This window comes from Prinia subflava, chromosome 10 (genome assembly GCF_021018805.1).
Source record: "Prinia subflava isolate CZ2003 ecotype Zambia chromosome 10, Cam_Psub_1.2, whole genome shotgun sequence".
Lineage (NCBI taxonomy): Eukaryota > Metazoa > Chordata > Aves > Passeriformes > Cisticolidae > Prinia > Prinia subflava.
Window position 1 is genome coordinate 18,145,164 of NC_086256.1, and position 14,799 is coordinate 18,159,962.

The window sequence follows — 14,799 nt, forward strand, 5'->3', positions numbered from 1 at the left end:
CAAGGGACTCTGTCCCCCTGGCTGACTCTGGAACCAGCTGCAGCCCCTGAGTGCAGGTGTGCTGTCTGTACTACCAGTAACAGCCCATAACCTCATCCCATGTTCATTAGTGCAGAACTTGCTGCTCAAGGAACTCAGAATCAACAAACACGCTGCCTGCTAAGCACAGAAGAACTCCTGGAGCCTCCTGTGTTCTCACTAAGGGCAGCACCCAATGGGCACAGTCTGACCCTTAACATTCCTCTGAACGCCAAAGTAACACCAAAGAATTACGTGGATTCATTATATAACTTTTTAAATATAAAATATGTGGTTTAAGAGCCATTTGTACTTTCTGAAGCTAAATGAAGAGAAAGCAAAGTTGTAGTGAAAATGTTCATTGCATTGTAAGTGAAAGTGACACAAATTTATCCTGATAATTCTCAGGCAATTCCCTGACTGCAATTTCAGAGCATGGCTCTAGCCCTTCACCCCTTTCATTTTATTCTCCCAAGTCAGGCATCAGTGGTGGGGTGGAAACACCTGTGACAGCATTCTAGGTACTCAGCTGCTGGTCTAGCAGGGAATTACCCACTCATGAACACCCAATTCCCCTCTAAACATATGCAACACGTGAATCAGAAGGAAGGATAGATCTGTGAAGTGCCATCATACTGCCTACCTACTGTAAGAACATAACACTGTTTCATACCAAGTTGTGTTGGGGGCTGGTTTTAATCGTTTCAGGTTTGTGACAAGAGTGTGGCAAAGCTCTCCACCCTGCTGCGAAGAAGCCCTTACCAACGAAGGGTGGGAGACCTCACTTCTCCCCAGATGGAGTCTGGGTGGCAACAAGCTGGAAAGCATCCACTACCCGAGTGAAAATTTCACACCAGTGAGTGAAAAGATGAGAGACTGCAGAGCAACACTGAAATGCAGTCTGGAAAACACAGCACGAAGAGAACAATGCTAAACAATGTCATTCAGGATTCTATTTGACGCTCAACCATTTTGCAATTCATTAATTTCTGAGTACTTCATTTGACGACTTTAATTCTTCAAAGAATCCTGAAGATTGCAATAGATGTAATTAGATATGGTTTACACACAGTGATAGTCAAGAATCAGGTGAAACAAGAGAAGGCAAAAGAATGGAAGATTTTCTTTCCCAGAGTATCATTGGGAAGTTTAGATGGAGTCCGTAAACAATCTCTGGAGCGTAAATGCACATTTAACAGTTTCACATTACAAGTTAGAAAGGGAATGCTGCCCTCATAGTGTGGATTTCAAAAATTCTTGTAAAGATTTAGAGAGATAACAAACAAAAATCCAAGACAAGTCCTTATACCAAAAATCCAAGGTAGGTATTTTCACATGTAGCTATTTTTAAACAAGCTTTCTTTGCTTTTGCTTAGAGTATCAGTGTCCAAGGAATATTAGCAGCACACTTTGATAGCTGACTTTATTCAAAAAAAAGGCAGTGTTTGGGCTTTGTGGAGTTGCCAGTCATTGAGGGGAGAGAGTTGTTGTTTTGTTTTGGTATTTGGGGTGTTATTTTTGATTTGGTGTTAAAAAAATAAAACTGAGAAAAGCATATATTTAAATCACAACACGCCTAGTCTTCCACAATTTTAGGAAGCAGATTTTAGGAAAACAACTACCTATGTAATTTATTCATCTTCTTTAGTTAGGTCCAGAGGCTGAAGCTAAGGGGAACAAGATTCCTCAGGGACAGTTTCCTGGAATTTTTCTTTTGTGAAATAACTTGGAGAACCATCAGTGATTTTAGCTACTTCCAGCACAGATTCTTGTCTCTTCTTTAACCAATGACATGTCTTTTTATTCAGCCTTAATTATTTAAATACATTGTAAAGTAACTCCAGGACTTCAGAGATAATTTTTATTATTGTATTATATGAACTCGAATTTGAGATAAGTTTCATTAAATCATTGGTTCAGTTTTTATACTGTAGCCAAGAAAGTGACCAAAACATTCAAGTTGTGCTTCCAGTGCTCATGCTGATAGACTCCTCCACTCAACAAACAAATTACTGGGAATATTTATCTACAATGATAGGATTAGCTAGCAGGCACTGTACCTAAAGATAAAATACATTTTTTGAAAATGCAGTACTTACTCCCTCCAAAAAATAAAGTCCTATGCGGGGCGGGGGAAACAAACCAACCAACCAAAACCACACAGGGATGCAAAGCTGCAATTAGATTACCAGTAATTATTGATATATTCATCTGGGAAACAAACCATACAGTGACTAAATTTATTTGAACAGATGGGCAAAGGACAGTACATTTGGTTAGAAAGAGACCGCATTGATTTCCCTCCTAGTTCAAATGACTGCTGAAAACAAAAATACAGGGAGATACTGACCAAAGTTTCTATCTGAGAATAAAGCAAGCACTAGCCTTTTCAAAATACATCCACTCATCTCTTAAATCATGTAGTACTGCATACTATTACCAACAAAGGATCCTACCATAACATTGTTCTTTGAGTCTGAGTTATAAGTATCTAAAAATGCAAAACAATGCAATACAAGAAATATCTTGCATTACAATTTTAAGGAAAGTACTCAAAAACCTGAACAACTAATATCAAACCTCTGCCATAGAAAAATTAACACTTCAAGAAAAATCCAAGAGTGGCTGCTCTGAAAACACTGAGTTGATAGAAGACAGACAGTGCTGATTTCATACCACAGTGCCTCCCTAATTGCCAGGAAGACTTCTGTGATAGTTCATTCTTCCCATCTATTCCATGCCCCAGTTTTATCAGAGTATATGTAAGACCATTTCTGGACATTAGTCATGGTTTGAACAGCAGCTCAGCTAGGAAATGGGCTGGATACAAAAATTCAATGCAGGAACTAATGACAAAATTCAGTCACAACTGACCTAGAGATGTGTTCAAGTTTTTGCTGTGTGTATTTGTGTATTATGTGTGGGCCTCAATGAGTTGCAATAGCCCAACCTAAACTTAATATTTTACACATCAAGGTATACAACAACAAAAAGTTGTGTCAGGCTAGAATGAAACTATCAATCACATGTTCATTTACCAGTGCTTTTGCTTTACTAGACCCTTCATAAAGAGCTGAAGTTTACAGCCAAATGTGAGGTCCTGTGAAAGGGGGGAAAATGCCACCTTGAAGTCAAACCCTGCAATCTGCCTAACACCTGCAGGAGCTCACCACGTGTGCCACTGCACCAGCCTTGGTCAAAATCCACCTCAGCTCCGCCTTCCCAAGGCCAGGTCCGGACTCTACTTCTAGCACGGAGTACGACCTGCAGCAAGGAATGTCATGCAAAACCCTTAAATGCCACAGGTTGAGAAAGCCACTTGCAGGGGGGTACTACTCCTGCCCCCCTGCTCAGCTTTCCACGCAAATGTTTGGGTCCGGGGAGACTGGGTGCAGTCCGTGAGCGCAGTTTGACCCGTGCGGGACAGCCATGGGCTGGGTCCCGCAGCGCTCCGCCGGCCCGCAGGCAGCTACGGGACACCGAGCCCGAGGCCATCGGCCGCGCACCTTGAGACCGTCCAGGGCTCGTCAGGTCACGGCCCCCGAGCAGCCCTGCCCCTCAGGAACGCTGCCAACCCGTAGCCCGACTCGCCCGGGAGCCGGGGCTCAGTCACACCCTGCCCCCGAGATCGCCGGGGAGTGACGGGAGGAGGCGAGGGGAGGGGAGGCGCCGGGCGCCACCCCCTCACGCCCCTCAGCCGGGCGCCGGCCGCGCTCACCGTGGCGAGGACGGGGCCAGGGGCACGGCTGGAGCGGTGCGTCCGGCGCTGCCCCGGCAGCCCTGCCCGCAAGGGCTGCAGCTGCCCGGGCAGCAGGACAGCCCCAGGGGCCGGTGCCGCCCGCGGCCGGCCGGCATGGCACGGCACGGCACGGGGCGGCGGGACGAGGCTCCGGGCACCGCGGGCGGGCAGCGGCGAGGCACTTCCTAACGCCGCCAAACTTTACCGGGCGCCGGCGCCGCCGGACACAGCCCCCTCCCCGCTAGCGACAGCCGCACGTCCCGGCAGGGCGAGTGGGTACCTCAATGTCCACCGGGTCCCGGCTCAGCACACGAGCCATGGTGTCCGCACCGCCTTCCCCCGGCTCCCCGCAGTCCCGGAGTGGAAGGGAGCGGAGAGCGGGAAGAGGCGGAGCCGGCAGCCCGGGCAGCAACGCCCAGGTGGGCGGGCGCCCCCCGCGCCGGGCCGGGGCCGCCCCGCCGGGCAGGGCCGCGCCGGGGCCAGGGCCGGTGTCCCGAGGGACGGCAGCGCTACTGGCCCCGCTCCCTGGGCCTGCGGCGGGCGGCAGCGGCCACCGAGCGGCTCGGACACGGCTCGGCAGCTGCGCTGCTCGGGGCTGTCCACACAGCGCCCCGCCGCTGCACCCTCCGCGCGGTCTCCGTGCCTCGCCCCAGGTGTGCACCCGGCCTCCTGGGCCCCTGTCCCTCTCATTCCCTGGTGGTGGACGAGAAACTGCGCGGGGAGGGTCAAACGTCACCCCGGCCGTGTTTATCCATTCATGCCAATCCCACAGGAGCAGCCCGCACGCCACGGCTGCTGGCAGCGCTGCTGCGCTTGGGTCCCTCTCCTGCCCAGCAGAGAGGGGTGGACCGCTGGCAGGGTTACACCGTCCCGGCAGTACCGCCTGCGCTGGCCCTGAACCTGCACCCGCCTGCCCGCAGGGACGGCGGGGCTGCCACCCACTGAGGAGACTCCCCTCGCAGCAGGCATCCAGCAGGTGGGAGTGGTGCGCGAAGGTCAGGTCACCGCCTACCAAACACTGCAATTGTTTAACACTGGAAACACAATATTTACAGTATCGCGGAAACAAACATTCCCACTGGAACAGGCCGAAAAGGAAAGTAAGTATTCTCCATTGCGAGAAGCAACACCCAAACCAACCAACCAAACCGACCAGCCCACCAAACACAGTAACATCTGTTTCTACAGTGCAGTTGCGCTTAGCCACATCTGTGATTCCTCAGAATAAGATCACTTTTGTCCCCATTTCACAAGGATAGGAGTTTAAAACTAATCTTTGATTTTTTCCAGTGTGCATGTCAGGCAACTTTGTTGGGTTCTTCCTCCTCTTCTTAAAACACACCCCAGATTTGCTCTTCATTCTCTTTACAGCACTCATTTTATCCAGTTAGCTTTCATTCCCCCCTCTTTAGTACAGCATTAAAAATAAATAAACATTAAAAAGTACTTCCCACTCCTATTTACTTTACAAAAAGCTGGGGAAACCCTAAGTAGCTTCTGGACACTGGTGACCTTTTGGGTGCAGTAGAGAATAGGTTTGCCTCTTCCTTTCACATCTACAGAGATAATGCCTCTCACGGAATAGCATGGAATTTTTTCTTAACCTTGTAATTATTTTATTTCTTTCCATCTCTGTAAATGAGCACTTTAGAGATGCCCAGTGGAGGGGTGTTTTTTTTCCCTTGTAAGATGTGAAGAAATAAGGTTGTGGTCTTTTGTGTCTCAAGTGAGAGCTATATTTTCTCAAGTCTCTGCTTCAGCACTATTGCATAACAATTCTTACTGATTACAATCACCCATGTAAAGCAGCTGAAGTGTTGGCAGGAAAATCAGAAGCAAGATCTCCTTCATTGCTGGTACTTATCTCTAACAAATCCAAGAGCCTTTGGTTCATTTCAATAATACTGATACTGCTGAACAGCTCAGTGGTCTGCTACTAGCTGGGGAGTTTTCTAGTTGTGTTTGCTCCTGACCTACAGTACTATGTTTACTGTGCAAGTACATTAGATACAAGTCATTTTCACAAGAAATATTTCCATGTACATGAAATAATAAACTGCTTTATGACCAACCACAGAGGGTTTGCCTCCATTTGTTCTAAAGGAACATTTTCATAGAAGAAACTAGCAGAAGGCACTGCACTCTCCATTATACACGTCTTCTGTCTTGTTCTGCAAGTTGTAAATTCTTGGTTACTCCCATGTGATCTAGCAACTCAAATGAACCTGATACCTGCAGGATTTTTTATCAGTGAAACCAATAAACAGTGACACCATTTAGATTTCATGGAAGTAGAAATTTTTCCTGCAAATGAAGCAAAACTTACTCCGTCAATACACACAGGTCAGAGAAAGGGATTCTGAGATCTACCCACACTCTGCTTTAATGCACAGCTCCTCTTATTTCTGTTCCCATGTTTCTTAGAATCAATTTCCTGTCTTTAAAGCATGGCAGTCAGCCAGTCTGTATCAGCCTGCTGCTGTTTGCCAGCTTTCCCCAGCAGTTTGGGAGAGCTGGCCTCCTATGGATTACCCATCTGAACCCCGGATTCTCAGCTGTGGCAAACAGTGTTCTTATCAGCACTGAGCATGTTTACAGCTGAACTTTGTTCCAGGAAAGAAATGGACAAAAGGAGGGGGAGATGCAAAACATGCATCAGAATACAAGTATTTAATCTTTTCTAAAGTAGAAGTTGTAAGAAATTTTAAGAGGTGTTACACAGCCCAGATATAGTTTGGACTTTTTTCATTAAGTGCTAAGCCTCTGATTTTATTTTTTTTCTCCTGCCAGCAGGATTTTTAAAGTAGCAGAAACAGAGCAGGGATACTAAAGACTTAACTTTCGCTTCTGACATGAAATGCTGTTGAGGCTTGGTTGAGTTATAGGCTTTTGAAAAATTGCCATTAACCTTTTGTTCCTGGTGCTCTTCCGGTAAAATTTGCTCACATGCCAGAGAAATAATTGCATGTGAACTTTCTCAGAAAAGCTCCAGGCACTCACTGCTACCAGAGCAGCTACAGCCTTGTGCTGGGAATGGTTGCCTCGCTGGGAGGGCAAAGGAGGGCAGGGCAGCAGACGGTGAGAAAAGCCACGTCCTTCAATTTCAAACGGTTCCAGGAGCACAATGTGCAATCGAAAACAAGGGATTCCTCCTCCAGCCATTGCAGTAGTTAATCACCAAGTTTAAAGGGTAAACTGTAAACTCTGAAAGTTCAGCATTCAAATTCTGGCAGTGATGTATTAGGGAGCCTAGAGGTCTCCATGTACTGATATGTGGTACAAGCAGCTCCCCACTTTTTCATCAAAACTGCCCCTGATTCACATCAGTTCAAGTACTAGAGAGAAAGACATTCCGGACTTTAATTTGCTGTGTAGTTGTACCTTGAACTCAGTGGGCACTCTTCAATCTCACGCTATTTTTATTCCAGGATCAGGTTCCTCACTCATTGCATATGATAAAGAGTGATGGTTACAGTCTCACAGCTAACATCTCCCAAACTCTGAATGTCTGGTTTAGCTATCCAGATTGCTCATTACACTTAGGCAAGTTCACCCATCAAATCCATGGGATTTGGGAAAGCCTGAAGTGAACCCAAGTTGCTCTTTTACCTTCTTACTACTTATGACAGTGCAAAGATTTGTATTTCGCTGCTTCTGCCCTCTTAGTTTGGCTCAACCAAATTCAAAGTAAAGGTGATATATCCAGTAAATGTCACAAAGCATACAAGCTGCTTCTGAAGGCTCACAATAGATTCCTAGTTTTTCCTTTACACTAGGAGTCATAGTAGCAGAGGTGGTGACTTTTACAGGACAAGGTAAATCACTGTTAAAGCTGGAAGTAGTGCTGCTGATTCCAGTGCCAGGTTCATCAACATGAGGAGATGTGTGTTGCACGTCTTCAGTGTACTGGTGTCAAGGAGGAAACAAGTGTATACACATGAAAAAGTTGAAGTATGAAAGGGAGAGGCTTTACTGTACTGTTTCTGAAAGGTGGGCAACTGAAGAGCCACAGAGTAACTATGCTACTGTTTGTCCTCACCTGTCCTAACCCAATACAGAAGGACTTGAATTCAAGACTTAATTTAGGGAAGCTTGCTCTGACTACCTCTCCAAAACAGCAGCACTGATGTTGCAGTATGTAATTATAACTTGTGCATTTCTTCACCAATTTAGGGAAAATGCTCAACTTAAAACATTCACAGTAGTGAAGACATGCACTGCCTTTCTGATCTGCTTGTTTGCAACTGGATTTACTCTTCAGTACTCCTCAGAGTACTACACAGGATCGATACCCAGGGTATGGCACAGTGCAGGAGTACCAATGCTCTTTAGGTGTGAGATACACATAATTATAAATTCTGTTAGGAGGAAGCTCTGACCATTAATCAGATGTAGCCTTTGGGCATGGAACTGTAAAGCACAAATAAGTAAGTAACAAAATGGCCACGTGGGCCCAAATGCATTTAAAACTACAAATGAGCTGTTCTTTACTGAGTCCACTAATTTATTCCAGCCATCTGTATCAGTGTAAACAAAAGCTTGTCTCCTAAAGTGCTTAATAATTTTTAAGACGTAGCAAGGACCACAAGTTTCAACATGATCATCTTGGGGGGAAAAAAATTAAGAAAAACGAACCCACATATTTTCACACCACAAACATCTTATGATAACCACTATCATGCGATTCAAAGAAATACTAAAAATTAAAACTTGTTCCTGGCATGACATATTTTTTTCCTATTTAAATTCCACCAAATGTTTCATTAGGATATTTTAGGGGATGGAAAAATCTGGCCATTTTTCCCCCTTCCAGTCTCCAGTGATGACATCTGTAGACAAATTCTATATTTATTACTAAGCCTGAGAATTGCTAAATTGATGTGCTGAGTTTGTACTGCTCTGAGAATCTTTTTCTGTATGTGCCCCAATTTATTTTCAGGGTTCTAATATGCTTCTCATATGGCTGGACCTTAGCTAAGTGAATAGTCAAGAAATCTGAGTGTTTTATAAGCTAAAAAGTGTACACATTTAGCATGATTGGATACAAGCAATTACAGAGCTGAGATTAAGATGGGATTTTGGACCACTAGGCATGAGGGAGAGAAAGCTGTAAGTACTTTATAGGAAGAGTATGTTGGACTTAATTTTAGTGATTCTAGGCAGCCACTCAGTTACATCCAAAAAGATTATCATTTCTGAAAAGAAATAATAATATCTGAAATTCTTAAATCCCTTAGTTGCCTCTGAGATATCTCATAGTTATTGTGGTGGAAGGGGTGTCACATTCATTGTTCAGCTCCAGGTGTTAGAAGCAGAGGGTGCTGCCTTCCAGACATATACATCATTAGGGTGAACAGAGAAAAGCAAGTCCTGTTTTGAAGGAACAGACCATTCGTATTGGGGCCCAATATAGGGTATTATTTGCATCTTCTGCATTCCCTGTGGCAGCAAGTTTCTGACAAGGGTGATGTCTTCCCTTAGAGTGAGACCTGGTTTGGAGCCATTTCACTGTGCAGCAGTGGAGTAGGAAAAATTATCCCAGACTCATGCAGTTGTAAATGTCAACTGCAGGGTTAACCGACCTTCCAGTCCTCCCTCCCCTGGACAGAGAAAGCACTGAAGTCTCCAAGAACTCAGACTGCCAAACTATTATAGAATGGGTTTACTACATACCTAATTTCTGGCAACAGCAAGTATTTTTTTCATTCAGGTAAATGTTAGAGATGGTGAGTTACTGCTTAGCTTATAACCATGCAAAATTAACTGCTTCTGTGCTTGCAGTTCCAAAGGGAAGCGTGCAATGAGAGCAAGATCACCATCCAAAACACACCACAAATGTATTCACTGAACTACTGGCATGAATTCATCCCAGCATCAGCAGAGATTTATTTAAGAGATCATGTAGTTTTGTTGCTTTTCAGAGATACTAACATGGTACAAACCAGCCTCTTGAATTATTTACAAAACTATACTAGTTTTTAACTATTGATCTCTGTAGTTGCAGCATCACTCATTTCAACTTTGATAGCTATCCAAATGCCTCATAAAAGAAACATTTGACAAACAAAATGGCTACTGTTCTATTTTTTAAATTACAGTTTTTTAAATAAAAACTGCCACCAGGGTAACATCCTTGAAACAAACTATGTATTTGTATCATTCTAAATTTAGTAGTTCAAAAAGGAAAAAAGAGGTTGTGTTTTTCTAAGAAAAATACAGCAACTGACAGTAATTCAATGTCCTTATAAAAAATTGCAATTAGTCTTTAGTTTCTGCAATACATCCTTTTCTCTCATGGCTGAAATCCCAGCTTTGGAAAATGACTGGGGGCCCTGTGGACAGTTAAAGGAAACCAGGGAAATATTAGCATCTTAACAGGAGTTGTAACAGTAGGGAAGTTATAGGGTAAATCACACTTTCTGCTGCCTGCATGGAAAGTGGTTGGCATGACTTGAAACCTATTCCACAATGGTTCCCCATCACCTCTAATAGGGATGGAATGGAGGATGAAAGGGAGACCAGATGCCCTGGCCAGGCTCTGTGGAAATCCTTTCAGGGAGGGGAACTCAATGGTGCTTTTCAGCTGAGAAACCCCATACCACCTGTCAGCCAGGGGAGATAGGGGAAGATGCCCCACTGCTGAGCCAGCTACTGTGGTGAAATCCCTCTCCTTAGATGAATTTGCATCATTAAAGCCTAATAATTATATTAACACACTCCTCCAGCCCAAAGTTCCCCGCCTCCGAGGTGTGACCACCCCTCACTGGACATGTGCTCTGTATTCTCTTTGGCTGTATCTTTAAAAGGAAAGAGGATTTGACACCAATCAGTAACAAAGGTATATTACTGACTACAGTGAACTGAGCTCCATCTAAACACAAAGAAATGATATAAAAGTAAGTCGAGAACGGTGGAAAAATTAGGGAAGACTCCATCACAACTGCTGGGATCAGTCAGTGGGCTGAACCAGTCCTCTCCCCCATAGAATGTCTAATGGGTAAGAATCATACCCTGTGCATGCTGAACATTTTAGTCCTCCAAGTATATTTTTGCAGTCAGACACTATCACTGACACCCTTCTAACCTTAACCTGTCACATTTTATATTAATAGTGTTATTCTGTAAACTGTTAGTGTGACTCCTTTGTGGACACTGACAGTTGCTGGCAGCAGGTCACATACTCAAATGAAGGGAAAGACCTGAGGGGTCTCCCTTACACTGCTGGTGTTTCCCTAAGCCATTGAACCACCCTCCAATCCAGCAGGACTTCTCAGGGCAGGATCCCCCAAATGGGCCACTGACTGACTGGTCAGGCATGAGGGTTTCGGTTTTCCTGGGGCACTGACAGACAAATTAAACACTAAGGATCAAGTGAATCTCCCCACACTAAGGGCTGAGGAAGTCTCCCATTGTTACGTGACACCAGCCTTACTTGGTAATGCCCATTGACCACTAGCAGCAGTTTTAGGCTAGGTTAGTACCTTTAGAACACCTCCAACTATGCACTGTGACCAAACAAAAAAATCTGCCAGTCATTGCAAAGCCTATTATTAAAGCACTAGTGAGAGCACTACAAGAGAAAAACCATAGCAAATGATAGGAGCTGAATGCTATGCTCATCATAAGTCAGCATGGTAGGCAGGTTTCCCAGAGAAGTCTTAGTTTTAACAGAAATGGCAAAACAAAACTAAAGAGGTAGTACATAATTTCTTGCTTAGAAGTGATAATTTACAAGTTGCACTACCTGTTTAGCTGTGTTAAAACACGTATTAGTTTTATATTCTTAGACATCTTCCCATGTAGGTATTATAGCACACAAAAATCAACATTTTCTCTTTCCATGTTGACATCAATATATACTGGATTGCCATTAAAGCAGCAAACCTTTCTTCCCTCCACCAGTGTTGGACATAAACATTAACACCACTCTGCACATTTTTAACTGTACTCTTTACATGCCTGCAAGTTGCTCCCTACCAAATTCCATTTGCATGGAAAAGATTAATTTTCACTGTCCTGTAACTTCAGCAGTTGGGGCCATACACATTGTGAAATGTATTGCTTCTGTTGCAAGATTCAAGCACAGCTAAAAGACCATATATTGAAAATCATTTTCTAATAGAGGGAATTGTCTTATACGGGTCTTTACAGTGCTCAGTGCAACAAACCTCGATTATAGCTTCAATTTTATAGTAGTATTTAACAGCCATCAACACTAACAGACACAGGTAGTTAACATGAATGCCCTGTTTAGGCTAAGAAATTAAATATTGCTGAAGACAAAGTCCTATATTGCTTTACATTTAATAAAAATTTGCTGTAAAGTAACCTAGTACTTGGGATGGAAATTAAATAGAAGCCCCCAAAGTACAAACCTGCAAATCTTTTGCTCTCTAGCTTCCATCAAAAAGGGCAAAAGAAATGAACACTTAACCAGGTTTTCCATGGGACAGTTCAAGAAAATCTCTTCCCTACCTTGCTATATGGATGATTTTTACCCAGGACCTTTACACTGCATAGAAGAAAGCAAATTTCCACTTGTAATCTCAGGTATAGCTGTGGCTCCCAACTGCTGGTGTGAGATGATGTATAAAGACTATCCACAATCTCAGCTGTTGACTGGAGAACTGATGCTCAAATAATATAAATGACTTCTGGTACCTCCCTATGTCCTTGCTGAGCTACGAGGCTGATGGCAAGATGGCAAGCCAGTCATCTGTCTTAGAGCAAGCTCCTGAAGCTATTTCTGAACCAGTGAAATAGGTTAACTTTACAATCAGCAACAGTTATTGCCTTCTTAGCAAGGTCAAAGTGAATAGAAAAAATTAATTCCTAGCCAAGGTCCCTGCAAAATATGGGCAAGACGTTAATTCACTGCCATCCTAGCCTAAGGTAGCAATTGTCAATAGGACAAACAGTCTGCATCATCATTTTCTCGCTAATTTAATCAAGGTCATATTAGATCACTACATCAAATCAAGCAGAATCAATTTGATTTAAAAAAAATCTGAGCTAAACCAGATTCCTTTTGGAATTAACCCTTTACAACAAACATTATCCATCAATGTAGGGCATCTTATTTCCACTGAAAATTACTACTGCTGCAGAACACACATCATGATTTAAAAAAAATCTTCCCCCACCAAATAAAACAAGATTACATTATCCAGTCTCATGCCTAAATTTGTTTGTGTTTCTTTACTGTGTATTGCATATAAGTCTCACGCTGCAAAACAAGTTTTCACAGAAACTGAAAGATATATCTGACAAAAGTTCTGTATTATGCTGGGTGTTATTTACTTCACACGAATTTAGCCTTTAACAAGAGAAGAAATAAACAAATCATGGTGCTGTGGAACTGTCCACTTCTTACACAAATGAAAAAAAGTTTTGTGTTCTTTTGCCTTTTTTCCTCTTTTGGTTTGTTTTGTTAAGGTTTTGTTTGTGTTTTTTAAGATTATGTCCAGTAGAGCTCCTTCCCAAAAATGCAAATCAATTATCACTTTAATTGCAGTATGTGCATATCCAAGATTTTACTCTAACTGCACAATAATCTATTGCTATGGCAACTTTTGGCTATGTTGCATTCTACCTTCCTGCAGAATGCTTAGGTGGACTACTGCCACAACAGCCAGCTAAGAAAGTGTGATCTCCACCTGGCTGGGCCACATATATAGTCCTTTTAGCCCACACAGCAAATTCCTGCTTCAAGCATTCCAAAAATTTGAAAGACTCCTCCCATATGTCTCATAACACCCACATCAGTGGCTTCTATAGCCAAAACTTTTTTTTTAAGCTTGTCAAATACTGACAATGAGATCATATACATATGTGTACTTGTAATTTCACACTTATTGCAGAGAGAACCTTTATCACTCTCACTGGATATTTGCTATAAGCCTGAAAGGAGCAGAATATCATAGGATTTAAAAGGCCTTTTAATTTTTTAATCTTTTTTCTCATTCACAGAAGAAATCAATCATAATCCTACAAGCAAAGGTATAGTAAATACCCAAGTCCATACAGCCTGACAATAGAGGCTGCCTGAGGAGCTCCCACACACAGAGGCAGAGCTGCAGTTGAACCCCGGTGTAGCAGCCTGCCTGGCCCATCTGTTTGGTGTACACTTGTTTATCACTCCATCCTCAAAGTGCCAGCTCTGAGCTGGGTTATGTGCTTTGCAAGCACAAGCCAGCCACTGAAAGGTAAGCTCCCCCCTGCTCCAGTAAAGCCACGGTAACACGGCTTTCCTCAGATCTGATTTTGCACCCTTGAGTCATGTGCCACGGAGCAAGTCCTGCTCACTACAGATGTAGCTGTGATCCTGTGAGGGACAAGCCCTGGCATCAGCAGGATGGTTTTGGAAGGATGCAGACTGTGGCAGAGAGAGACATACCTGCTTTTGTATCTTCCAGTAAGCATTTTCCTTTTAACTCTGTTCCTCCGTCTCATACTACTTGCACAGAATGAAATTAAGTAGACTAGAAACATTTATGACTTAGGTGTAACCTCAAAGTGTTTTGGAATAGGAAGAATACACTTGGGACTTAGGAGTCAAAAGTTCTTTATACATCTATGAATTTTGTTAAGCTGTATTGTAGAGTTTATTTTTCCTTTTAAAGTGAAAATAAAGCACTCAACAAAACCACAAATGCATGGAATCCCTTCAGTCAGAACACGTTTGGTTGGAGGAGAATACAGTTTGCCATTCAGAATTGCTACAACCTAATTTATTTTTAATATAAAATTTAGGACTCTTACCCATGGATTTTGACTTTTAATTTCAAATTCAATTATGGGGATGTGTTTTATCTATCAACTATAAGATGTTGTATCTTTTAGCACCAAGATATTGTAATGAAACACTACTTTAAGATTTAAAAATCTTTATATCACTTTACATATGAATTTGTAATTTCCTTTTGCCCATGATTGAAGGGAGTTTGGTTTTTTTCAAAGCATATCTACTACAGCAGAATGTCTGTCTAGGTGTTTGATGATAATTAGCAAGAAAATTAGCCTACTAGAAATACTATTCATCA

General features: G+C 43.0%; 1 protein-coding gene across 1 annotated transcript in view; it reads right to left on the reverse strand.

Moving 5' to 3' along the window:
• The window catches only part of DPYD (dihydropyrimidine dehydrogenase), a 334,900-nt gene extending 330,135 nt beyond the window's left edge, over positions 1-4,765 (reverse strand). The window contains exon 1 of the mRNA XM_063407573.1: positions 4,038-4,765. Coding sequence (XP_063263643.1) covers positions 4,038-4,076 — 39 coding nt within the window. The 5' untranslated portion in view covers positions 4,077-4,765. The remainder of the gene's footprint in view (positions 1-4,037) is intronic.
• Positions 4,766-14,799: the final 10,034 nt, after the last annotated feature.